The 27,086-nt window shown below is 57.8% G+C and overlaps 1 protein-coding gene across 2 annotated transcripts in view; it reads left to right on the top strand.

Moving 5' to 3' along the window:
* SDK2 (sidekick cell adhesion molecule 2) overlaps nt 1-27,086 on the top strand; it is a 259,234-nt gene that overhangs the window by 97,543 nt on the left and 134,605 nt on the right. For both annotated transcript variants that reach the window (XM_041725835.1, XM_041725834.1), the window contains exon 2: nt 24,011-24,170. In XM_041725835.1, the coding sequence (XP_041581769.1) occupies nt 24,011-24,170 (160 nt within the window). The remainder of the gene's footprint in view (nt 1-24,010; nt 24,171-27,086) is intronic.

Below are 27,086 nucleotides of genomic sequence, written 5' to 3'. Positions count from 1 at the left end.
AACTGTTGAGCAGCAGGCTACGGACACATGAGGGACAGCGAGGAAGAAGGAACGTGTGTGTGTGTGTGTGTGTGTGTGTGTGTGAGATCTCCCAGAGGCAGCCAGCCTGGAGAACACTCCCCCCCACCCCATGCCGTTTCCCCAGGTTCATATCCACTACCAGGCAGCGTGCCAGAAAGAGGGAAGCATCACCTTTGTCCTCACAGCAACCCCGTGAGCGAGACGTTGACACCCCCATTTTACAGATGGGTAAACAAGCTCAGAGAGGTTATGCAGTGTGCCTTAAGCCGCACAGTAAGAAGGCGGCAGAGGGGCCGTCACGGCCCAGGCTGTTGGGTCCCCCGTAACCTGTCCCCTCAAGGAAGGCACAGGTGAGAGGTGCATACGGCCCCTACACAAGTGAGCGCAAGCCCATGGGTTCATCACACACTAGTGAGGGTTTTGAGTTGAGGTGACCTTTGATGCCCTGGCCAGGGCTGCAGGGGTTGACAGCATCTTTGGAGAGGTCACCAGGAGAGGGGTAGAGATGAGATTCCGCTGTTTCCTCGGATGAGCCCCGGCTCATCACACCAAGGCCTGGGCTGGAGACCCTGCGTCTCGGACGCTCCTGGGCCCCCGGGGCCAGCAGCCAGCTGATCTCCTGGGATAACCATCCCCGGGGAGGCCCAGAGGATGCAGAGGACCCCGTGGCCCACAGCCTAGCCAGGAAGGAGAAGGGAATTTGGGGGAATAGCAGCTTCTTCCTCTGAGATGAGAGGAAGGGAAGTCAGGGCCCAGGCTCTCAGCTCTCGGCTGTCATGCAAAAGGATGGTTTCAGTTGAGGCTGCCCGTGGGCCACAGAGATTTCTCTCGGATGCAGTCACACCTCCTCACCCCGAGCCAGGGAGCCAGCACCAAGACCCCTTCCCCGCACCCCTCACCTGGTTCCCCAAAGGCCCTGCTGAGGCCTGATCTCTGGCCTGCCCCTCAGGACAGGGCGCCCCGGGCCCCCGCTCCATCCAGTGCCATCCCCACTGAGTCAGGGGTGACTTTTGGTCCCACCCTCCTCATCCTAACCTCACACATTCATGCACCAGCTCGGTGAGGATTTCCAGAGTCTTTACCCTGAGCTGGGCACCACCGCGCGCCGTCCTGGGGTCCCAGGTCCAAGAACAGACCCCCCAGGCCTTCTGGGGCTCCGTGGAAGAGGAGGAGCGAAGAGGAAGACAAGGTGGGGAAGGAGATGGCGAGGGAGGGGATGGGAGGAGCAGGAGCAGGAGCCGAATGGCACCTTGGCTCCTGGCTCCGAGCGGAGGTACAGATGTTGCCCGATTGCTGCGCTCCTCCGGCTGCCGTGTTGTGTTTGGAAAGTGATGAATTTCAGCACCAGCTAATTAGTCTCTAATTAGCAAGTGGAGTGTAAACAATCACAACAGATGGGGGAGAAAAGGCATTAGCAATAATGACCGTTCTTCTGGGGTGCCGTCTCAGAGAGGCACTTCCTTGAAGGTGCTGGAGGGCAGCCTGGAGGCGGGGCCCGGCGGTCCCTGCTGGTGACAGGCACCGTGGGATAGGGGATCGCAGGGGCCCGCAGAGGAGGTGCTGGTTGGTGTCTGTGTGGAGGGCAGGCCTGGGGCACCGACCATCCGTAGCTGGGGGAGCCCATGCAGCAGCACAGAGCCCCCTGGGACGTGAGCTCGCGACCCGAGGGGAGCTCCTATGGATGTGACGTAGTCCAGAATGTTGATTCAGAGCCGGGAGCCTCGCATCCTCGGGCCTTGGGGTTTCCTAGACCTTTTACGCTCTTGCTGGGGACACACACCTGTGTTGCTGGCCACTGCCCAGTGACCAGACCGACTGCCAGGAGATGCGCTCGCCTGCCCTGGGGATGTCGCCCTTCCGGGCTCGGCAGCCCGCCTCTGGAGCCAGGCCAGGCCACTGTGCCAACGGGCACAAGTCAGCCCTGGGGTGCCGGAGCGTGCCCTGGCTCCTCGCCTGCCTGGCTCCCGGGGCCACAGGGCCAGAGAAGCTGAGGAACTGGGCCGGGATGTGGCGGCTGGCACAGCCCCATCCGCACCACCAGCTGTCCCTGAAAGGGACACCGGAGGTCTGGTCGGTGCCTTGCTTGGCAGAGTGAGGCTCTGCCCGCATCCCGTGGGGACACCAGGGTTACCCCAGGGACCAGGCGGGGGGTGGCTCAGGCTCTGAGAGAGGTGACAACGAGGAGAGGCGTCCAGGGAGATGGCAAGAAGGACCAACACAGAACCTGAAAGGAGAGAGAAGGCCCTTTGTTTATGCTCCTCTTTATTAAAGACCTTAATTTTGAAATAGGGTCTTTGCAGATATCTTAAGTTGAGGCCATATGGGATTAGGGTGGGCCCTACTGTCTGGGCAAAGTATGGTGCTGAGGACACGCAAGAGCTCACTGGCCTGCCCCCTGCCCCTGGGGGGCCTGGGCTGACGATGGACTGCCTGACCCCCAACCCCACCCCACCCCGGGCTGAGCCCGTCTTCTTCCTCCTTCTCTGGAAAGTGACTCCAGGGCCCAGCCTCAGGCTCTGTCCCTGCGGGGACAGGAGGGAGCCCCCAGCCCTCTCTTTCCTTGGAAGAATTGTCCTCTCTGCAGCTGCCATTAGGGGCCTAATTAACAGCCTTGTTGTCTCATCAGCCTGGCAGGCAGCGTTGGTAAGAAGGGCAGTTTCACTGTCTGGCAACATTATCCCAGCCCTGGCAACTTGTTAGCGGAGCTGGTCCCGTCCGCCCTGGCTCCTGGAGGAAGCAGCTTCTCTCTGGAGGGCGGCCTCCTGCCCCCCGAGTTCAATTCTCGAGAGACACCTGCAGCCTGACTTTGTGGCCTGGGCCTCATGCTTGGAGATGTCCCTGGGTGTCACTTGGGCTGGGGCATGGGGTGGTGATAGCCCCTCAGCCAACATGGATTGAGGGCCTCCACCGTGGTGGGCAGGTGGGCAGGCCCTAGAGTATGGACACTGGGGGGTTCTCAACCTCCAGATTGCTGACATTTGAGCCGGGCCCTCCTTTGTCGTGGGGGCCCTCCTGTGCAGGGTGGCACGTATGCAGCATCCCCGACCTCACCCCATGGGACACCAGGAGGACACCCCCTGCCGGTGTGATAACCACAAATATCTGTGGACATTGCCAAGTGTCCCCTGGGGGTGAGGCCCCTGGTTGAAAAGCGCTGGCCTAGGGAGAGAGGCAAATGCACGAAGAGAACATCCTGAGGCCTGATGGTGGAGGTAACAATGTTTAGCTAGAGATGAGCACTCTCTGGGTAGGGGATGGGGGGGGGCTGTCGGTGCAGCAGTGCCCAGTGAAGGGGGGCAAGGAAGAGTCAGACGGTGGGTTAATAGGAACAAAGACGCAGGGGTAAGGCTGTGTGGTTTGGTAGGAAACCACAGGTTGCTGAGTTCTCCCACTTAACCAGTATTTCCAGAACACCCACCATGTCTCTGGCATGACAAAAAGGGCCTTGTGTTCCTTGTGAAGGAGTGTTTTATCCTATATGCAGTGGGTACCACTGGAGGAATTGAAGCAGGAAGCACATGGTTAGAAATCCCTTTAATTAAGTAGATCAAGCTAATGACTGATGGCCAGGAGGCCAGGAAGGGCTCAGCAGACGAAATCTAGATCAGAGAGGAAAGGAGATGGGACCAGGTGGCTTGTAGTCAAAGGAGCATCTGGGTGGGTGATGGGATGGGGGACAGGGAGGAGATGAAAGTGACGGCCACCGTGCTTCCGGCTTGGACCGCCTGAGCGACACCACTCACTGTACTAGAGCGTGAGGACGCTACAGGCCTGCAGAGACCCCAGTTCAGCTTTGGATATTTGAAACGTTTGCACCAGGACGTCAGCAGAACACAGCTGGTTCATTCGAGCAAAGGCCGAGCAGCATGAGCATCCCAAGCAGTGGCTGCCACAAGCACGGGAATGGCAAGGATCAGAACAGAGATCTGGGAACCCCAACACTTCGGAGCCCGAGGAAGAAGAAGAGCAAACCCAGGAGGCAGGGAAGTCAGAGGAGAACCAGAAGAAGGCCATGGAAACCCAGGTTTGCAGAGTTTTGGGGAGAGAGTGGTTGGCTTGGCCAGACGCCGTGGGCAGATCCAATGAGACTCCAGGGATGGTGAGTGGAGACTCCAGGGATGGTGGTGAGGCGAAGGAATCTGATGCCCCCGGTCAGAGAAGAGAGACAGGGCTACCTTTTCCCATGGGGTGTTGTTAGCCAGAAGCTTTACCAGGAGTCGCAAGGGGTGTATGGTGCTTCCCACTAGCACTTGACTAACGTGGTTCCATTCTGAAGATTAACATGGCGCCCTGACATTTGGTAAGACTGACGGGGACGGGGTCCAGCTACATGAAAACAGGACTACGACACAGAGTGAAAGGGGGGCAGACGGTGGCACCCTTTTCATACCACTGTTCCCATCCAACCTACAGTGTAGGCCCCACCCCACCCCACCCTGCCCTACAGCCTCCTCATCCATCCACCCCGCAGCGTTACCGGGTTATGGATACTCCCCAGATGCTAGACACAAGAGTATGGACGCCAGAGAGGAACCGAGGAGCTGGAACAGAGCATGAAGAAACGCGTTCCCACCTCTCCAAGCTAGAATGGGACACGGTGGAAGGATGGTTCTGCTCTCTCCCTCTCCACCTCTGCACACCAGGCAGGGAGGGATGGGTCTGGTTCTTGTGGCTGCCGTAGCAAATTGCCACACATGTGCTGGCTTCAAACAACAGGAATGGATTGCCTCACAGTTCTGGAGCCAGAGGTCCAAAAGCAAGAGGTCCGGTTCCTTCTGGAGCTCCTGATACAGGCCTCTTCTGTGCATCGTCTCCCTTCTGGGGGTTGGCAGCCATCTTCAACGTTCCTCGGCCCGTAGGCGTGTTTCTCCCACCTCCGCCTCGGTCTTCACGTGGCCTTCTTCCCTGTGCGCCTCTCCGCGTCTTCACGCAGTCTTCGAAGGACACCAGTCATTCGATTTAGGGCCCGCCCTAGTCCCATATGACCTCAACTTATCTGCAAAGACCCAATTTCAAAATCAAGGTCACAGTCTAAGTAAGGTTCCAGGTGGATATGGATTTGGAGGGCAGCGGAGGGGGGCAAGCCTTCTCTTGGCCAACTTCCTACTCTGTCTTACTCAACTATCATACCGCTCTTCATCGGGAGGTTGCTACCTCCAGTTTCAGACGAGAAAACTGAGGCACAGAGCGGGGGTGAAGGAATATTCCAGGCTCCCAGCTCAGGGAGGTGGAGGCAGGCCCAAGCAAAATCCCTGTGCGGTCCAGTCGCGTCTCTCTGGCACACCTCAGCGGCCCCCACCTCCCCGCTCCTTGCAGGGCACCCTACAGCTAAGCCACTTCCTCTGCCCGGAATCGTCTCCCTGGACAGGGAGATGTTTTCCCTCCACGACTTGAAAGGAAAGCTAAATCCCCAAGAGGAAATATTTACAGAAGGCTCAAGTGGACAAAATTGTGTAAGAAGACTCAGGCAAGAGGGAAAGAGGGAGCAAGGCCCAGGAGAGACACCCAGGGGAGCTGCAGAAATTAGGGAGAGTTCGGGGGGGGGCTGCTCCCTCGGCTCCCCCCACCTGTGCCCCGGGGGAGCAAAGGGGAACGGAGGTACTGGTTGGTCCATGAGTGATCTGGGACAGGGCATGGCCGGAGGGGCTCTCCTCTCACCCAGAAATAAAAGCTTCGACCTTGAGGGGGATGGATGAATGGGGAGCGCGTGGGTGAGCCACGGAGATTGATCCGCAGCTGCTGTTGCGCATGATGGCTCTGCAGCGTCCGAGGCAGCGGAGGGTGGGAGAGCCATAGTGCACGGGGTGGGGGTGGGGGGGCTCCGCCGCAGAGGGAAGAGGAGCAGAAAGGCAGGGCTCGGGGCAGTGAGGCCCCCCTGGCTGTGCCTGTTGGGGCTCTCCAGCTGGCTGCCCCCCACCCCGTGGGCTCTTCCTAGGAGCAGTGGGGCGCTGCCCCGTGTGCCCACAGCCAGGTCGCCCCAGCCCTGCCCTCCATGGGGACTAGTGTTGGGGTGCACCCTCCCGGTTCTTGAACCGTCTTATTCACTCGGGACTCGAAGGAGGTGGTAGGTCGCCTTGGGATGGGAGCGTGGGCCGTGGACTTGGCCAGTCGCGGGTGTGGACCCCTCCCTCGCCGCTCGGTCCCGCGTGATCTTGGGCAGATCCCAGCCTGCTGCACTGCTGCTTCCCCATCTGTTAGAGGGCCAGTCATGACCTTGAAGGGTGATTGCATCAATTTGGTGAGATGTGCGCCTAGAGCACCTGGGACAACCTGGCAGGACGTGAGCGCTCCCGCCCCATGCTCTGCCCTCCTGCCTGCCTGCGACGTCCCGCTGTGCCCGGAGCCCCAGTGGCCCCAGGGCTCCCCCCGCATGGCTCCTCCCGCCCCTCTGAGGCACCCAGCCCCCCTGCTCTGGGTTCCAGACCTGGATAACCCGCCCCCCCCCCCCGGCCCCGGACATCCAGCAGGCCACAACATACCCAAAATGTGAATTCGGGTTTAGCGTTTGGGTCTCAGGAAGTGGCACCATCACCCCTGATGCTCTCCTTCAGACAAAGCCGCCCTACTCCTCTGGTGCCTGGGGGCTCAGTGGCTTAAGCATCTGCCTTCAACTCAGGTCATGATCTCGGGGTCCTGGGATTGAGCCCCACATTGGGCTCCCTGTTCAGCGGGGAGCCTGCTTCTCCCTCTCCCTCTGCTCCTCCATCCCGCTTGTGCACACAAGCGTTCTCTTTCTCGCAAATAAATGATTTTTTTTATTTTAAAAATAAAAATAAACAAATAGCTCCCCAGTCCCCATACTTCCCTCCACCCGTACAGCCATCACCAGGGTCCAAGCTAAATCCCCTCTTCTCTCCCCCACGTCCTCTCTCTCTGGGCAGGAAGTATTTCCCCCAGGCCTGGAAGAAAGCTAAGCCAGCCCCGCCCCCCCACCCCCAGAGGATGCATTTCTCCGAAGAGCTCGTCTCTCCCTGGACCCGTAGCCGGCAGCCCCCAGCCGCACTCTGGCTCCCGCTCTCACCTCCTTCCTCCCAGGCCCCCTCGCACCACCAGAGAGACACAGAGAACTGCAGACCTGGTCATGTCGCTTCTGTGGGTTCCTGCTTCCCCGGGGAGGGGGGGTGGGGAGTCCGGGTCAGTTCCCCTCACTCCATCTCCTTCTCCTCTCTTCCCCTCGCCTCCAGGGCTCCAGCCACAGGGGCTCCCTTCCCAATCCTAGCCTGACTTGGACGGGCCAGGCTTCCTGTCCCTTCAGACTCAGGCACACCTGCTCCTGCTCTTACCTGGCTTCGGTCTTGGCTGGCATGTCACCTCTGGGGGTGGCGATGGGGGTCCCTCCTTCATGTTCTGTGTGTGCCCATCACCGCCTATACCTTGCTGTCACGAACCTTCGTTCTTGCAGTCCCCGGTGTAATGCCTGCATGTCTTGGCGGAAGCTAGGCTTTGCAAGCTCAGGGACTGCCTGGTCCTGCTCCTCACTGTGTCCCACCGCGTCCCAGCCTGGCCTGGTGCAGAGCTGACGGTCCAGTGCCTCTGGGTTCATCAGCACGCGAAAGACTCACATGAAGCCTCCTTCCTCCATGGAGCTCCTTGACTGCACCCCCCGCCTGCCGCCCCCCTACCGCGTGCCCAGTGCACCTGGTTCCTGCATCTGCAGGTGCTGCGGGCCCCCCCTCCCCTCCCCGATGCCTCACACCATTAGTCATCGCTGCCCTTGTGAATCCTATCTCTCCAGCCAGCCCGCAGGGCCTCGCAGGGCCTGCCCATAGTCAGTGTTCACGGAGCAGGCGAGGGCGGCCTGATGAGTCATGACCTTGAGACCGTCTGCGCTGAGAAGGTCCGTCCTCCTTCCCCATCAGGGGTCATTCAGCGACCCTCCCCACAGCTTCTCTGTCTTCTCCAGCTGGGGCTGACTGTCCTCTGGGAGACTGAAAACAAAATAAATAGCATCGAGAGCGCAGCAGGGCCGCGCCAGCCCCGAGTGAGCCCCCCAGGGCCGACGTACCCGCACACACACGTGCACACACACACTCAGAATCTCCTGTGCCTCCCCACCCCCTGCAGGGTGACACCCAGACTCCGTAGCCCCATGTGCAAGCCCCTCGTTCTCTGGGCCCCTGGCCCTTGCCATTCATTCATGCCAAGACCGACAGCTGTGCCAGGCGCCAGCTCTGCATTTTCTCCTCCTTACCTGGCCACAGTCTGGTGACGCAGGTACTATCATCCCGCATCACTCTCCTCAAACGAGGAGAACAGCTTGGAGGGGCTCAGCGATTTGCCCAAGGTCATGCAGCTCCTCGCTGGAGAAGCCAGGGCTCGCGTCCAAGTTCATCCCACACATCCCGCCCGCCGGCCCGGCCGCCGTGCCAGCCAGCCTCCTCTCCCGCCTCACGGCCCACACCCCTGCACTCTCCCTCCCCATCATGCCCAACACCCAGAGTTCCCAGAAGCCACAGTTCCTGGGTGGCTTCCCAGATTTGGCACCAGTGACTCCCTGTGCCCTCGAGTTTTCCTGCAGCCCCCCACCTGGCGCACGTCCTGCTTTGCCTTCAGAGGGCGACTGGGGGCACCTGCCCTGATGGTCCTTCCTGGCCTGGGAGCCGTGGCTGCGCTGGAGGCAGATGTACGACGGGCTTCACTCTGTTGTGTCTGGTGGCTCAGCCTCCCGCGGGTTCCTCTGGGCGGCTGGGGGGCAGAGGTTTTCTTCTTGCTCACCGTGACATCTCCTGGCACTAGTAGGTGTGCAGACGGCCTCCGCGGAAGGAGTGAACGAGCTTGAGTGAATGAGCGAAGTGCACGCTCTGCATGGTGCTTGAGGCCAAGAGCATTTGGGCAACATGGGCAGCAAGAATCTAGGGGGGAAATGGGGGCCGTGAGCCAGGGGAAGCAGGGAGGCGGTGAGTGCTAGGGTGCAGGGGGGTGGAGGGGAGTCGAGGGCATGGCCGAGGGTCAGGAGGCCCCTGCACCCCGGAGGCCGGCCACCCCCTCCCTCCTCCTCCTCCCCCTCCCCGCTCGCCGCTCTGCAAGCTCCGTTCCCGCTCTTTCCCCCTCTCCATCTTGCCTTCTCATTCATCCTTTTGACGGTCTTCCGTGGGGCTTTTTCGGACCACATGTTTTATCCCTTGTCACCAGCCAAACAGCCCTATTATATTAATTTATTGTCCTTTCCGGTAACTTGAAGCCTTCCTGGAAACCCCTCCTTTCCCATGCCGGGTCTGCCCATTGCCAAACCACAGCTCCCAGCTTGCCCTCCTGCTCCCCGAGCCCGGGCATGGCTGGACAGTGGGCAGAGGTCTCCTGCGACCGTCCTGGCCTCGGCCCTTTGACGGCAGCTTCTGGGGACCTGCACCCTCCTTGTATCAGTTCCCCCCGGGAGCCTCTCTTGGGTCCCACCCTGCTGGTGACGAGACCCCCATCCCTCCTGGTTTCTTGCCCCAAGTGCCATCTCTTGCTTACTCCTGACTCCCCTGTGCTGTGTGTCATGGTCTGCCCTCTGCCAGAGACCTGGCCCTGCTCTTTGCCCTGTGACCCCTGGCCAGCCCAGTTCTGAGCATGGGAACTTCATGCTCATCGTAGGAGATGGAACTCTTACCTTCACCTCTGAGATTTGTGCCCGATGATGGCGTGCCCCGAGACGGCTCCATCACCCTTCAAGCCACTTTCCACGTTAGAGCAGAAGGTGTGAGGTGCGTGGACTTTGGAGACAGACAGCCCTGCATGCAAATCCCAGCGCCCACCCCGGCCTTCGCCGTAGCCAAAGCTAAAATTTATTTCATGTCTTGGAGCATCTGTTTTTCGATCTGTACAATGGGACAGACGTCCCTACCTGGCTCGGGGACCACACGCAGAACGCACAGAGACACCAGCCTTTGTAACCATGGACAGAGACTGAGCCCGGGGGTGCGGGACCCTGGCTGGGGGCATTGGTGGGGGCAGTCGCTCCTCCAGCCAGGCCAGAAGGGAGAGGACAGAAAGCACAGGCCTCCAAGATCACCCTCTCGGGATGGGGGTGTCCCTGCAGGGAAGGGAGGACATGAGCATCTCTCCCACTTCCTGAGCTCACGAGAGCTAAACATCCCATCTGCCACCGTTTCCCCAAATCACCAGCGGAAGGGCAGGGGCTTCGGTTCTGGGAAGGAGGGGAAGCCGCTCTCGTGCGAGGAGGGGCCAGGGGTGGAGGGGTCGTGCTGTTCTCCTTCCCAGAAAGGCTTGGCTTCCGGGGAGTGAATTGGAAATGGCCACGCAGGGCCATCAATCGTGACGGTGCCTCCTGCCAACTTGCCAATCGTGGCGCAGGCCGTCATCGTTAGCCGAGCTCGGCCCCGCGACGGGGCAGCACGTGTGACGTGGTCGTGGGGCCATGGAGGGCACGTGGATGCCCTGCACCGAGGTGACCAGAGAACAGGGGATGTCATGACAGGGGCACGTGAAGGGGGCAGGACGGGTGAAGGGTCAGCACAGAGCCCCCGAAAACGAGGAGATTCCCTTCCATTCATGCTTTCATCCATTCTGAGAGGAGGGGCCCCACTCCATGCTGGCAATTTTTGGGGGGTGGGTGATGACGGGGAGGCGTCATACACAGGGCCACCAGCCGGGTGGCTCAACGGCAGAAACATCCCAACGCACGCTCTTGGGGGCCAAGGCCAACGTCGATGCCTGCAAGTTGCCAGGAGAACCCTTCCTTCCCTCTTCTGCCTCCTGCTCTTGCCCACCACGCTCACTCCCTTGGCTAGGGCTGCCTCTCGCCCTCTGTGCTCACGTGGCTCTTCCCCATGCGTGTCAGTCAGATCAGGGCCCACTCGTCCGTGATGACCTCATCTTAACTTGATCACGTCTGCAGAAACCTCACTTTACAACAGAGACACAGGCCAGCCCGCAACAGTGTGTACGGCAGGAGTCCAAGAGGGGCATTCCAGAGCACCCCGACCTCGCTCCATCGAGAAGCGTAGATCGGGCTCCTGGGGGCAAAGAGGCTGTCCCTGCATCAGCCAGTCTTCCCCAGTGAAGCCTTCCCCAGGGGTGGAAGCTAGACGTGGAACAGCGCACCTGTTAAGCCCTCGAGCCCGTTTTATAGAAGGGAAGAATGAGGCCAAGAGCTATCAAGTGAGACGGGGTGACCTGGTATCAAAAGCTGGGCTAGGAGCACCTGGGTGGCTCAGCGGTTGAGCCGTCTGCCTTCGGCTTGGGTCATGACCCCGGGGTCCCAGGATCGAGTCCCACGTCGGGCTCCCTGCAGGGAGCCTGCTTCTCCCTCTGCCTGTGTCTCTGCCTCTCTCTCTGCATCTCTCATGAATAAATAAAATCTTTAAAAAAAAAAAAAAAAGAAAGAAAGAAAAAGAAAAGCTGGGCTCAAGTCTTTCCTTAATCTAATTTCCCCCACTGACCAATCAGAGGGGTTGGACTTAGGTGAGTTTTAGAAATGTTCCTTACTTGAAATTCTTGGAGCCCATGGGAGGCTGCAGGCAACCAGGGTATTGCCTGGTGTCCAGACCCCGCATCCAGCAGGGGTGGGGCCGGGGGTCACATGTCCACACGAACCATGGTGCCACGGACATGCTCTGGTTAAACCTGGCCTGTGTCTCATTAGTACAGATCCCATCTGTCTCTCTCGTTTGTCCCGCTGTCTGGAGAGGGCTGGCAGCCCGATGAGCTCTAGGGAGCACAGTGTCCAGGAGGGGAAGCCAGGGGTGCTACTGGCTGGAGAGGAAACCGCCCGACCTCCCAGGTGGACGACAGGCAGGGGAGTCAACAGCTGGGCACTGATATCATCTCCTCCTCCTGCAGCCTTTGGCTCGGCCTCCATAATGCACAAAAGATAAGCTCTAGGTTTTCAAAGCAACTGAGCAAAGAGGCAGGGCGGGGAGCCTGGCTGGTTCTGGTGTGGGGACAACTTACAGGGGGCCCTGGGCCTGTCTTCTGCCCCTTCCCTCCACCTCCCCTGCTTTCCACAGGCTCCCTCTGCTCCCCACGCAGGACCGCCAGGTGCTGCCCGGAGAAGCCACCTGCCAGCAGGTGAGCCCAGCAGCCAGGCCAGGGCAAGGCGGGCAGCGGTGAGGTGAGGCGGGGCAGAGGAGGGGGGCACAGGTGATAGTTGAACCTCACACCCCTCGTGCCGTGCCCGCCTCCTGCCTTCCCATCCTGAGTTCACGCTCTGGGCTGGCCTCTGATGACACTGCATCCTACAGGGGGAGCAAGGGAAGGAGAACCTAGTGTGCACCCACATTTCCACCCAGGCCACCTGCAGGTCACCCACCTTACCGGTGCTCGCTTTGCCGGCCAGTAATCCACGCCCAGGGCGATGCCATGGGTGGGAATAAGAGGATGCACGACGCCAGCGCAGGGGCCCCACCTGTGGTGAGCCCTTGGCCATACCTTGTCTGACTGGTGTCTAGGTTCTGTCGTAGTGGATCCTAAAGACCCCGGGCAAGGGGGGTGTTGCAGGACCCCTCCCTTGTGCAAGGGAGGAAGGAGCAGCTCGGGAGACCCCGGTGCTGCCTCGGCGCCCAGCAGTTTGTAAGTGCACAAATGTTGCTCACACCCCGTCGTCCACCCGCGAAGCCAGCGCTTCCTGCCCTCACTCCACATGGCCCGCCGGCTCGGGCAGCGGCCGGGGAGGGGGCTTCACGTGCGACCAGGACGGGCTGCTAGCCCTGTGCCCGTGACACTGCCTGCAAGCCCAGCCCCACCCTCCACCTCCCAGAGAGGACCCAGCGGCCCACAAGGGAGCTGCCCCCGAGTATCTGGGCCCAGAAGGTGCAGCGGGAGGCCCGGCTGGGCTAAGCAGAAGGGTGGGGGCCAGGGAAAGTCCTTTACAGATTTCCTTGTTTGTTTGTAATTGAGATCAGACTCACATAATGTGAAATCAACCACTTTATTATTGGTTTTTAGAGACAGAGAGGGAGAGAGGGACAAAGGGCAGAGGGAGAGGGAGAGGGAGAATCCCAAGCAGACTCCACGTCCCGCCCAACACGGGGCTCGATCCCATGACCCTGAGATCATGACCTGAGCTGAAATCAAGAGTCTTGCGCTTCACTGACGGAGCCACCCAGGCGCCCCTCAAATCAACCACCTTAAAGTGAGCAATTCAGTTGCGTTTCGTGCCTTCACAGTGGTGTGCAACCACCACCTCTGCTTGATTCCGAAACACTTTCATCGCCCCAAACGGAGACCCCATACTCATTAAGCAACCCCTCCCATCACCCCCTCCTAACCACCTGGCAGCCGCCAGCCTCTGTCCTGTGTGTGGATTTACCTAATTCTGGGTATTTCATATACATGGAGTCATACGCTGGGTGACCTCATTTTCCTCTTCTTTTGGGAAGAAGGAGAAGCTGCGGCTGGAGCCCCTGCATGTTCGGCCCCAGAGCCCCTCCTCCTGGGAGGCCTCCAGGCCTGCTCACAGGCAGCTGCCCATCTGCCCCAGCCCCTCGGGGGGCCTCCCCCCAAGCACCTCCAGAGGCGGCTAATGTGGAGCCCCCGGGCAAGTGGCTTCCCCTCCTCTAAGGGGAGACCCTTACTATGGCACCCCCAAACCCCCATGAAGTTTAGAGGAGAGAAACGGGGCTTCTCTAACAGACAAGGAGGCACAATGCAAATCCGAGGAGATCCAGAACCCTTTCTAAAACAGGGGGAGCAGAGGGCACCTGGTGGCTCAGTGGTTGAGCATCTGCCTTTGGCTCAGGTCATGACCCTGGGGCCCCAGGATCGAGTCCCGCATCCGGCTCCCACCAGGGAGCCCGCTTCTCCCTCTGCCTGTGTCTCTGCCTCTCTCTCTCCTTGTGTCTCTCATGAGTAAATAAATAAAGTCTTTTAAAAAAATAAAGTAAAACAGAAGGAGCAACTGTGGCACCTACGCTCTGGGCAGTGAGGGCTTGATCTCTGCCAAGGCCCCGGGGCTTTCTGCTAACAAGGGCCAGAGAAGGGGGTTAAGGAGGACTTCGGGACTCGAGCTAAGCCCAGCGTCCAGGGGGCGACAAGCACCTGTCTCCCTCCGGATGGAGCAGGGCCCCGGGTGGTGGCACAGGGATGGCGGGTGGCACATGCCCCCCTGGGAGGGCCCGGGGAGGGGCACACACATGCAGGCCTGTGCCTATAACGCAGCTTGTAGCTTGCTCGGGGCCCGCGTCTGCTGAAAGGGCCGGAGAGCCGCATGGTATTATTATTAATGATGAAGCGCAGAGGTACCTGCCAGGGACTGGAATGGGCTGGGCGCTGCGCGGCGTGGACGGCAAATTGAACTCCAATTTTCTGCTCCACAGTCTTTGTTACACGCCACAAAGCGCCGGTACACCGGGGTCACCAGCCTGATGAATGTGTGTGCTTCTTCGGCGGCGGGTTCCAGCTCTCAGCCTCGGCGTGGAGGCAGACCCGCCGCTCTGGTTTTCCCTTCCCCCAGGGCCCCCCCTCCAACTCCTTTCCTGTGGTCCCCACATACCGCGATGAACCCTGCGGAGATCCAAGGTTCGAAACCGGGCCCTGACTCCCCGGTGACCTCTTGCACCCTTGGCCTCTGGGCGTCGATGAGAGGCTAGAGGGGTGGTAAGGATGCTCCTCCCCAGGGCGCTCGGGGGCTAAATGAGGGAACACGGGGAGGCCGGCGGCATGGATGAGGCCTTTAGCAAACACCTTTCTTCTCCTTCCCCTTGGGCTGAGCTGCCCGCCCTGGTGCCAGGGAAGGGAAGACGAGGAGAGGCCACTGAAATTGGATGGCAAGCGCCCACCCAGGGATGATGAGGCCGAGGGGGGGTCCAGCATGCCTGCCATGCACCCCAGCTCTCTGGTGCATGTTAGGGAAATCGATGGCCAGTGCTGAGTCAGACCCCCACTCCTGTCCTCCCTTCCTCGGGGGCAGCGGACATTTCCTCTAGGTGATGACCTTTCTCAAGGGTGGCAAACAGGAGGAAAGGGGGTTGCCCTTGGAAAGCATGCTACCCAGAGCTTGGGCCTGCCTGTCCACTGCTCCTGGCACAGGCCTCAATGCCCTGTGTCTGGTGGTGCCATCCCTGGGCAAGGTGGGCACTGGAGCCCTCCCCCCACCCCCCGCCCAGGCAGTGGGCTCCTGGAAGCATCCATATCTCAGTTCTCCAAGACCCAGGAGAGGTGGATGTTTCTGTCACCAGAGCTTAGGAGACAGGCTGATAGTGGTACCCCTCTGGCAGAGAATGCTCACCCCAGCAATGTTCAAGACCATCCCCCTCCTGGAGTGCCAGATACCAGTGGGACAAGTCTCCATGGGGCCACCCGGGCCTGGCCAGGCAGCTGGCCCCCAAAGCTGAGCTATGGCAAGTCCCACAAGTCCCTTTGTGGCCAGAGGGTCTCAGGTCCCAGCTGTAAAACCGGAGAATTGCTCCAAGCATGTGTCCCACCCCGGGGTCAGCAAGAGGAAGACAAGCATCATCCATGCAGCATAATGGAGCTTCTTGGGAAGAATCCCAGGAGTTAGTGAAAATTTTACTATCGCTGCTTTTATAGCTCAAATGAATCTGAATACAGTAAAATGATAATAGCACCGTTAGGCAAAAACATTGTAATCGATGGTGTAAGTTTAATCTCTTAACCCTCCTGCTGAAATGTAAGAAAAGGCTCCCTTCCCCTCTGTTAACCCATCGGAAATGAGAACCCTCTTTTTTCCACACGAGGCTGGGATGCTTTGGCCTTATTTACTGGTGCGGCCCAGCGGCAGGCCCTGGCTGTGACATGGCTTGCAGAGGTCACCCCCAGTAAGGATGAGGATGGGCCATTTGTGACAGGTGCTGGTCCTAGGAGGTGGCCGCTAGCCATACCCCAATTTTCAGGTTAGGAGACCAAGATGCAGAGGGTTTTCAGAGCTGCCTGGGGTCACACAACTAGTGAGAGGCTGAGTGGGGTTTGAATCCCAGTAACCCCACTCCAGAGCCCAACAGGATGGTAATGCACACCACTACTCAGATCTTGCAGCATTAGAGCTGGAAGGGAACATAAAGATCCCCCAGCCGTGTCCGCCAACAACAGGGAGGTGGCCTGGCCACGTTCAACAGCACGTTCATTTGTCCACTTTTTCATTCATGGATCTGCACCCTCCTGCATGCCAGATTCATTGCCAGGCTCTGGGACTGGGGAGGCGATGGGGCCGCCGTCCCTGTCTTCTAAGTGGAAACTAGCCTGGGTGCATGGACATGCATCTTCCATGCTGTAAGGGAGGTAACCTCAGAAGTCTGAGGGACATGGAGGAGGACATTAGGAAAAAAGTTACAGAGGACGGGACATTTGAGCTCAGAAGGGACAAAGGGCAGGAACTAATGCAGATTTAATACCTACATTTCCCCAGCAAAGAAGGAAGGAAGGAGCTCTCTGGAGAAAGGGAATGGAATAAGCAAAGGCCCTGGGGCGTAGCGAGCATAATCCAGACCAGCAGGACTCACGGCTCCAGACTCACTTCCTCGTGCTCCTGGTTCTCCGCCAGGCTGACTTCTAGGGAAGGGTAGACACAAGTCTCTGTAAGGCATTGTGCTGGTTTCCGAGGGCTGCCATAACCCAATACCATCCGTGCAGCGACTCCAACCATTCTGGAGCCCGGAAGTCTGAAACCAAGGTGTTGGCAAGGCCCCGCTCCCTCTGAAGGCCAGAGGGATGAATCCTTCCTTCCTCTTCCAGCTCGTGGTGGCTCCCGGCAATCCTTGGCATTCCCGGGCTTGTCAATGCACCACCCTGATCTCTGCCCCCACCGCCACGTGGCCATCTTCTAGGGAGAAGACATTTCTATTCCCCGGTCTCTCCCCTTATAAAGACATCAGTCCTGGAGGGCTCACCCCAGGCCCGTTGGACCTCATCTTAATGAAGGACAGCTGCAGTATCCTGTTTCTAAATAGGGTTCCAGGTAGGACATGAATTCGGCTGGGGGGTGGGGTGGGTGGAGACCCATTCAACCCAGCCCAGGCATCAACTAGTCTTCCCCTGGAAGTGACAAGATTGGCATCCCCTGGCTTCCGGGTTGGGTCTCATCATCATTCATTCACTACTTGTTAGTTCATTCATTCATTTCCTGAGCATCTTCTTTGCCCTGGGCTCTGTGCCTAGTGCTAGGGCATAGAAAAACAGGAGGCACCCGCCCAGCCCTGGTGGCCTCCCCGTGGCTCATAGTCTTCTTGCCTCTGTGACTTTTTGGCAGTCCAAGCTGGTTGGGTGATGGGCTTGGGGCACACACACCCTTCCTTCCCCATGCTGGGCCCCGCTGACCCCACTCGCAGTTCCCCTGGGCCGTGTCGGGGCTCAGTTGCACTGGCTGCCCTGGTGGCCAGGCCCCCCTAATCAGATTAGATGTGTATTCAAACAAATTGACGATCCGTTCCATTAGATGCTTTTTGAACACGCTTTTCTGAGCGAGAAATCCATTCGGCAGCAGCTGTGGAGGCCGAGGCATAATTGATTGTCCCACCCTCCCAGGCCCCGGCATCAGAAGGTGCCTGGCTCCTGAAGGTCACTGGTGAGGATTAGATTAAGGAGGGCGAGAGCCTTCTTTCCTGGCTAATGAAGCACTTGGCATGCAGGCAGCACTGGGGCTGAGCTGGGCCGGGCATCTGCCAGGAGACAGTGGAGGGGCATAAATTAGCATCTCATTTGTGGGAGGCAGAAGGGAAGCCAGAAGGGAGGGCCTGTGGCGCCCGGGTGCTGCTGCCCTGGCTGGACGGGGTAGGAGCAGGCTTGCCCTGCAAAGCCTGGGGGTGGGAGGGGAGAAGGGGAAAGTCCGTGGTCCTGTGGTCCTTATCAGGCATTCAGAGAGTGCCTGCCAGCACCTGCCACCGCGTGTGCTCCCCGAACACTTCTGGAGGCCACGGGCTCCAACAGAAGCACACATGGCAACCTCTCCTTGCGCCTATAGCACTGTCTTCCTGAACCTTCTCTGGCTCAGGCAGTTCCACGCTTAGCACACCCTCCCTCCCTGCCCCCCCCTCACCCCACCACTACCAGCACCACCTGGGTTTGGATGGAAGAAGGACGTGTAGGAATTCCTGACGCTGCGCAGAAGGTCCTGCAGGCCCCTTGTTTCTATCTCATCCTGAGCCTTTGCTCGAGACCTTACAAGTCGCTCCTAGGCAAGACTCGGTTCTTGAGCCACTTGCAGTGGCCGTGAGGCAGCCGGATTTGGACGACGCAGGTGTGGGACACCTCTGAGATGCAGGGAATGGGTGGGGTGATCGTAGCACCCCCACACCATTTCCCCACCTCCTCCCCGTTTGGTCACGTCCAAAGGTCTGTCATGCAGAGGGAGCACCCTGGAGGTGCCAAGCGCGATGCTTGGCGTGTGCGTTAGCTCACGTGGTCTCCCCCCCGCCTCTGGGGCAGGCGTTGGAAGCTGTTTTACTGACAAGTAAGGCTCCAGAGTTACTCTGCTTGAGGTCAGACTTTAGTTGGCATGGGAACTGGGATCGACACCTAGATTCTTGGGGCACCCGGGTGGCTCAGTGGTTGAGCATCTGCCTTCAGCTCAGGTTGTGATCCTGGAGTCCCAGGTATCGAGTCCTACATCGGGCTCCCTGCATGGAGCCTGCTTCTCCCTCTACCTATGTCTCTGCCTCCCTCTCTCTGTCTCTCATGAATAAATAAATAAAATCTTAAAAAAAAAAAAAAAAAGAAACCTAGATTCTTCTCTTCAAGCCAGACCCCTGCGGAAGGTTGGCACCTGGAGGTTTGAATGGTGAGCAGAGCTGTGGGATGGACGCCCACTGAGCTCTAAGCCCTGCTCTTCTTCCTTGATCCTTCACACCTGCATCTGTTCATCCTCTACACCATTTGGCCTTCCTTATTCCCAGGCCTCTCTCCCTGCATCCCGCCAGCTCACACCCCCCTCACCCCCCACCCCAAGGTGGCCGGCCTCCTCTGGCTTGTTCTACTCCCCGTGCATTCTCAGCCAGCATGCCTCTCATCCCTGGATCGAGTTCTGGGGCTGTGACATTAGAAGCCGGGGTGGGAATGCCCCTGCCATACAACCATACTTGTGGCTTCAAAACCAGCGCCCAGAGTCAGGCGTCATCCCTCACTTACCACCCATAAGGCCACAGGTCGGGGTATGAAGAGCAGGACAGCCAGCTACCAGATATGGAAAGACCTGCAGCTCTGGCATCCGCCAGACCTGGCTTCACATCTGGAAGGCAGAGTCAAATGACCGAACCTTCTCCAGTGTGAGTCTTCTCATCTCTAAAATGGGGGTAATGACTTCCTTCCTTGGAAGTTCTCGTGACTCCGTGAGATGCTGGACATAAAATGCTGCCCATATGGACAGCTCTGGGAGAAGCACGAAATAAAGGCAGTGGAGATAGAAGTGGGGGAAGAAGTGAGGCTTGGTGAAGGCGAGGGGGATGCCCTGAGTCCCTGCTTCCTATGACCCAGGGCCTGGCCAGCTCCAGGGAGCACAGGCTGTCCAGCCAGGACCGGCTAGGGGGCCACAGAGGTCAATCCAGGACAAAGGTGAGGATGCAGAGACCAGAGGACGTTGAGGAGAGAGGTTTGCAAGAATCCCAACCTCCACCGGGTTCCCAGGCATTCCAGAGACACCCCATGACCAAGCAGTTAGAACTCCTGTGTGTCCAGAGAGGAGCTGCCAAGAGACGGGCTTTGATGCATTTCATGGCGGGGAGGGGATTCGCCCCTGGAAGCTGGTCCTGGACGACGATAGACATCTTCTGGCCCCTGGGTGGTGGGCGGAGGTCTTCACCCTGGCCGGCGAGATTCTGGCTCCAGCGGAGGTGGGGTTCCCAGGCCGGGCTGGCTTGGGAAGTCCCATCCCAGGAGTGATGCAGGGGCTCCAGAGAAAGAGGATGTTATGCTGCTGGAGGGTGGGAGGAAGGGGAGAGGCCGGAGTTGAGATAAGCTTCTGTGCGGGGCCACAGAGGAGCCTCGGGTGGAAGGGTGACAATGGGGGTATTTAGTGAGAATATGAAGGGCAAGGCGGTCAGGGGCGCCTGAGCTGTTTCGGGAAACGAGAAGGAAGCCCAAGACTGAGGCCTTTTGTCCGCCTCCGAAGGCGGCTCTTCCTTCAAGGGTCTCAGACCCTGGTGGTCAAGGCCCCCCGCCCCAGCCGCGCCGCACCCCGCCCTTTCCTCTGTCCCCGGCGGGACCGGCCCGGGGCCGCTTCCCCTGCACGCTCACATGCGTGTATGCACGCGCGGGTGTAGACCGGCTTATAAATAACTAACCCATACCTGAGGGACGCAGCAGAAGTTCCCCAAAGCCACAGAGTGAAAAGTGCGTCCCCTCCCACCCAGTTCCTCCTAGAGCCTCAGCTGAGCCCGGTCTCTTACGTAACCCCCTAGAAAAAGCCTCTGCCTAGACAAGCAAATATATTTTTATGCTTCAAGGAAAAAAAGAGCACAAATGGTGGCAGATTCCACGTCCGTTCCACACCTTGCTTGTTTTCACTTCACGGTGGTTCTCAAGAACCGTCCCAGAGCCTGACGCTGCGACAATTCTCGAGTTTGGAGATGCGATCGCTTCTTTACCCGGTGCCCTCCTGACGGACACTCGGGGGTCATTTTTGAGCTTTCGCTGTTACAAACATGATGCTGCTATGAAGTGCTGTCACTGGAAGGTGGTGGATTGGAGGGGAGGAGGATGTTTAGTTTCCTTTTTTTTTTTTTTTTTTTGATTTTATGTATTTATTCATGAGAGAGACACAGAGAGGCAGAGACGCAGGCTCACTGCAGGGAGCCCTATGCGGGACTCGATCCCAGGACCCCGGGGTCACACCCTAGGCCGAAGGCAGGTGCTCAACCCTGAGCCACCCTGGAGCCTGCATGCTCAGTTCTGATGGCAGCACCAGGCCACTGTCCACAGACGCCGTCCTGAGGGGCTGTCCCCAAAGCCGTGTGTGTGCACCCCTGGGTCCCCACGGCCTGCCGAGCACCAGGCGCTATCTCGCTTTCAAATCGGGGCCCAAGTGATAGGAAAAAAAACGATATCTTACTGAGTTTTGTTTGCCTTTCTCTTATCGTGAGGTTCAGCATCTTTGTCCGCATTTCAGAGTTATTTGTAATTCTTTCCTGTGAACTCTTCATATCCTTTGCCCATTTTTCTGTTGGTTTGTTCATCTTCTTCTTTCTGATTTATGAGAATATTTTTTATATCGGGGAAAATGAGCTCTTTGTCCATGAGAGAAGTCGCAAACATTTTCCCCGGGTTTGTCATTTGTTGCTTTTTTTTGTTTATGGGTATTTTTTTTTCCATGTAGGATTTTTATATTGCTGAAGGTATCAATCTGTTTTATGACTTCCTGGAGTTTGTGTAGTACTTAGAAAGTACTTGGCGAATACTTCACCTCCTCAAGATTATATATTTTTAAATCTCTGTGAGTTTCTTCTACTTCTTTTAGAATTTCGTTTTTCATGCTTAAAACATTGATCCATCTAGCATTTATTTTGAGGAAAAGTGTGAGGAAGAGATTCAACTTTTTTTTTCCCCCAAATGGTTCCCTCGATGTTCCAAAGCCATTTGGTGAATAATTGATCTTTTCCCCACCAACTTGAAATTCTACTTTCATCATATATTAAATAATCCCATATGTATCGGGGTCTATTTCTAGTTTCTGAGTCTGTCATTTCATCAGACTATTTCTACAAGAACACACTGTTTTAATTATTGCAACTTTATGAAACAGTTGAATATCTAGGCTAGTCTGCTCCATCTACCATACTTTTTCGGGATTTCTTGGTTATCCTTTTGTTATTTTTTTTTTAATGTGAATTTCAGAATCACTTTGGTTAAAAAAAAAAATCTGTCTTTCGTGTGTGTGTGTGTGTTTTCAAAGTGAGGAAAAGTTTAAGGGAATGACACCCATATAATATCGATCCTTCCTATCCACAGTTCTTTTCCGTTCTCAGTTAACTCGTTCCCACTGAGAAGGTGGCTAACAGGGCTGTTGTGTACAGTTGTACAAGTTGTGTACTGCACAAAGGAGCTGCAGGCGCCTGCCAACAGGGCACGAGCTCTTCTCTCCCGTAGTCACGTATGATGGATAGTGACAGTAGCCGTGCCTCCTATAGCGTGTTCCAGGCGCTCTTCTGACCTCTGTTTTAAAATTTATTTAACCCACACCACAAACGGATCCCCTAATTTACAACTAGGAAATTGAAGTGCATAAAAAAGGTTATAAGTAAGTTGCCAAAGACCAGTTGATTTGTGTCCCCCACGCGGGCATTCATGGGACAGAAATCTGTTCCTGCACTTAAGTACACACCCAGACACACGCGACACACACATACAGAGGAGAACACATCTCCCTACATACACAGATACACACAGACACTCGAGGACACGTACACAGCCTACACATGGGTGCACACGTGCATGCACACACACGGCTGTCGCTGCCCCAGTATCCTTCCCCCCTGCAGCACCCACAGGGCCAGACGCCCTGCCATCCCCTGCTTTTGGAAGATGACAGGCCTATCAAGGAAAACCAGCTGGCTGGCCTCCTGCCATGGCTCAGTGCTGGGTAGGGCCTGCCTCCCACACCCCTGTGTCAGATGGTGGGGGGCTGGGGTGGGGTGGGGACCTCCCTGGCCTCCCTGTGAGGATCACGCGAGATGAGGGATACAGGGATGCTCGGGGCTCGGGGGCACCAGTGGGCTCTCTCGGGAAAGGCCAGCGACGCCCTCCTCTTCCCGGCCGCTGGGGTGGGCCCTTTCCCGGGCACGTCGCGGGCCTCCTCCAGGCTGGTGCCCCCAGAGGGCCCGAGGGAGGAACTGGCACACGCAGACCCGGGAGCGGATTGCCCAGTGAGCCGCGTGCAGAGGCGCGGGGCTCTGGGCGCAGAGCGCGTGAGTGCACGCGTGTGTGCAAGCGCCCGCCCCGCCCGCCCCTCTGATGTTCTGGCTCTGAATCAGCCCCGCATCCCCGGGCTTGAATCACTGGGGGTTGGGAGCGTTATTGTTTTAAAACAAACGTGTGATGACAGGAACTAACAGAGGGTTTTTAGAAACGCGATTCAAAGGGCTCTTGAACGCTGCTGGGGAATAGGAATGTGCCTTTGAAGTGTGAACGTGCCCATTTGTCAAATGGGGGAGCAGAGACGCTGCTTCAGCAGATCCACGCCTGCAAATGGGTGCCTGTTGGCCTCTCTGCCCCCCGAGCCTGCGGAGGTGGGTGAGGGAGCGGGGCCGGGTGGGGGTGCTCCCCACCCCCGCACGCTCCCCCAGAGAGGCCTTCTGAAGGGCTTTGTGAGGCATGTCAGGAGGTGTGCAGAGGGGCGGGAGCGGGGGTGGGATGGGGTTCCTCCCCAGTATCCCCCCCGGGGGGTTGAGGCCAGACCCCGGACGTACATCACTGACGCTCTGAGTCGCCAGACTGTGCTTGAGGCCAGGCTGAGGCCTTGACCTGAATGTGAACCACCTGCAGACCACAGACGCCCAATTCTGGCCAAAGCTGAGGGTCAAAGGACCCTCGGGATGGAATCAAGCAGCCTGGCGATGGAGGGGACCCGCCAGATGGACTCTTGATGTCTTTGAGGGTCTCCCCCAGCCTTGGGGGCAGGACTCAGGACGCCCTCGTCCCCTGCCACTTGTGTCCACCCTCCCCGCCCCCCACACGTTGTTTTCCTTGTCACATTTATATTCCCTTTGACTGAAGTGCAGTAAGTACTTCCCTTCCTTCTGCCCTGGAGGGAGAAATCCAGAAGCACAGGGTATCCAGTGGATGGGGATCCCGAGGGGAGAGACACAGAAAGTACCGGAACAAAGGCAGGAGAAGCAGGGTGGGGGCGGCAGCAGGAGTGAGCCTTGGTGAGGTCTGGGAAGAAGGGGAGGTGGGGAACGTGTTGGTGGGCATGGAGGACTCGCTCTGAAGATCAAGCTCTGAAGTCAGACCGCCCCAAGTTCAAGTCCTCCCGGGCCACATGACCTTGAGCAAGTTACCCGGCTGCACCTGCTCTGTGTGCTCAGGAGCCTTAGGGCGCGACAGGAGCGACCCCCCGAAGGTGAGCAAGTGATAACTGGAGGTTTTGTGTCTCTGTTTACCACAGATGACGTGGCCCCCTATTTCAAGACGGAGCCCGTGCGGACGCAGGTGCACCTGGAGGGGAACCGGCTGGTGCTCACGTGCATGGCCGAGGGCAGCTGGCCGCTGGAGTTCAAGTGGCTTCATAACAACAGAGAGCTGACCAAGTTCTCCCTGGAGTACAGGCAAGCCTCCCCTCCCCTCGCCTCCCCTCCTCTTCCAGCTGTGCCCTGAAGGGGAACCAGGATGGGGGCCTGTCTGGCAGTTTTGGGGGCAGCCACCAGTGCTCCTGGGAGGCTGGGGTGGAGAAAGGTGGGGTTTAAAGCGCCGTGCCCCAAGAGTGAGAGGCCCCTGCCCTGCTGAGCCCAACAGAGCACATCTAGGGAGTGCACCGGGGGTGCTACCCCGGCGGGGTGACCCCAGCAACAGGGAACAGAGTAGAGACAATGGGTGGGGTAGGGAAGCTCAGCCCCAGCAGCTGCACTGTGGTCGTGCCTGTGACCAGACCCCTCCTTCCTAAGCCCTGAGAACTCTGCTGTCTCCTGGGGGCACTGGGGTAGGGGTGTGGGGCTGGGTCCGATACACAGTAGGGTGGGGGACACATGGCAATGTGGGATCAGCGAGGGAAGGACATCTGGTATTTGGGGGTAGTGCAGGTGTGACACGGAGGTGGCCTGCCTGCCCAGGGCCTTTGGGCTCGTCCCCACTCCATGTTGGTGCCCTGAGCTCTGGACTGGCCCTTGCCTCCCCGGGACACTGCCCAGCCGGGAGAGAGGAGAGGAGAGTCGGGCACAGGAGTGGGGCACAGGATCTCCATGAAGCAGGTTCCTGCAGGAAGCCTGAGCCGTCAGGCAGCTGCCCCCCAAGCCCACCCTGGCCTCCAGCACTTTCCTCCTGGCAGTGCGCCCCCTCCCCACCTCCAGTTTCTATCTTCCCATCTCATCTCTGCCTGTTTTTACTGGCTCCCAACCCTGTGGCTGGTGATTAATCCCCAGGCCTGATGTGCATAATCGGTTTTGTTGGGGAAACAAGATTGTCTTGCCCTGGGGATGTTGATACAGATCTGCGCCAGGGACTGGAATGCAAATGAGAGGAGGGTATTTAATTGCTTGAGGATCTGTTCTTTCCGGAGAACCATCCTTTTCTTTGCTGAGCAGGGCAGCCAGAGTTTGGGGTGTCCCCCTCCACTTAGGCCCCGGGGTTCCTTCTGCCCCAAGCCTAGACTGGATTGGCTGGTGTGGCCACTTTGTCTGAAGAGGGAGTTGGAGGGTCCAGGACAGGAGAGCCCCCTTCCCGTCTGGATGGTGAGAGACCAGGAAGCAGGTGGCCCTCCAGTACCACTCGGGGTGGCGGAGGGTGGGGTTGGGTCTCCGGGGAGCTCATGAAGGATACCAGGGGTGCCCCCCTGAGCAGCCCCTGTGGTGGTTTTCACTTGGGGGCCCAGAGTGCTCCTGGCTGCTGCCTGGAGTCCGGGGGGCAGTTTTGACAATGTCTGTGAAGAGCCCCAGCGTCCTTTGGATGGGGGACGTGCCTGAGTGGGAACCGCAGGAACATGTGGATGGCATACCACATGTGGTGTCAGGGCCTCCCAGCCTGCCTCTGACTTCTCCTGGCAAGGACCTGGGCCAGGATCCAGGAGGAGGAAGAGGGCTGGTTCTCTATCTGGGGCCCAGCTGTTCTTTGGTGCCTCAGAACTGCGAGGACGCCAGTGTGAATGGTTCACGGAGGGCAGATCCGAGCTCGGCCTTAGGATCAGACTTGCCCACGGATGGAACGGGCTTCCTCTGGAAGCAGCTCTGTGTCTTGGATGCATCCACGTAGCGGGCAGGGTCCAGCTGGTGAGGATGGTAGTGACCATCATAATCACTGGCAGTGGAAAAGGATTTACTCTATGGCTGATGTTGCCACGTGCACCCTCAACACTTCACCCGAGGTCAGATCGTTGAGCTGGGCTTCAAATGTAAGTCGCCGGGCTCCAGGGCTGGAAAACCTTCACATCGAGCTTCTCATCGAGGAAGGACCGCTTCCTTCATATGCATCCCAAGCATCCTCTGCTCACTGTGCTCTGCAGGTTCTAAAAAACAAAGCAGAGTGGGGAATGCAAACACATCCCGTCTCATCATTTATACATGACACTGTGAGCAAGCCACACACCTGAGGTCAGAGTTCACGTGCTGAGTGACACTGAGAAGTGCATGATCACAGGCTTACGGCCCCATGATCTCAGGGCAGAAGGAGGTCCCCAGAAGGTCCATGTAGGAAGTCCCAGAGAAGGATTCTGATTGGCCCAGGTTGGGTCATCCCATTTATTTTTGCTAAACTATTTAAGAATTAGTTGCAGACATCATGTCACTTCACCCCTAAGTAGAATTTCCCCAAAACAAGGCCGTTCTCTTACAGAACCACAATGCAACATTCCCACTCAGGAAATTTCCTGTCGATGCAGTACCGATGCATCGCATATGTGGCCCATATTCACATTTCTCCATCCCAAGGATATCCTTTGGGGCCTTTTATACTGTCGTTTGATAGGAGATCTAATCAAGGGCCACGTGGTAAATTGAGGTGTCGTGACTCTTAGACTGCTTCAATCTAGAACCATCCCTCATTGTTTCTCCCATCTTTCTTTTTTTTTTTTAATTATTATTATTTATTTATGAGAGTCATACAGAGAGAGAGAGGCAGAGACATAGGCAGAGGGAGAAGCAGGCTCCATGCACCGGGAGCCCGACGTGGGATTCGATCCCGGGTCTCCAGGATCGCGCCCTGGGCCAAAGGCAGGCGCCAAAGTGCTGCGCCACCCAGGGATCCCTCTCCCATCTTTCTTGGCATTGACATTTCTGAGGGCTCAGCCAGTTTTGCAGAATGTCCCCCAGAGTAGATTTGTCCAGTTCTAGCCTCATGATTAGACTTATGTTAAAACTTTTTGGCAAGAATATTACCCAGATGTGTGTTCTTCTCAGTGCTTCCTACTTGAAGGCACTCATCGTCAGCTTGCCCCATCATTGGTGATGGTAGGTTTGATCAACTGGTCAAGGGTGATGTGCACCAGATTTCTCCAGTGTCAGGGTAATGGAGGTATCCTCTCCCTTTGAGAGATA

Source organism: Vulpes lagopus, chromosome 12 (assembly GCF_018345385.1).
Source record: "Vulpes lagopus strain Blue_001 chromosome 12, ASM1834538v1, whole genome shotgun sequence".
NCBI lineage: Eukaryota > Metazoa > Chordata > Mammalia > Carnivora > Canidae > Vulpes > Vulpes lagopus.
The sequence above is the reverse complement of the archived record's forward strand: the minus strand, read 5'-3'. Positions and strand labels throughout refer to the sequence as shown.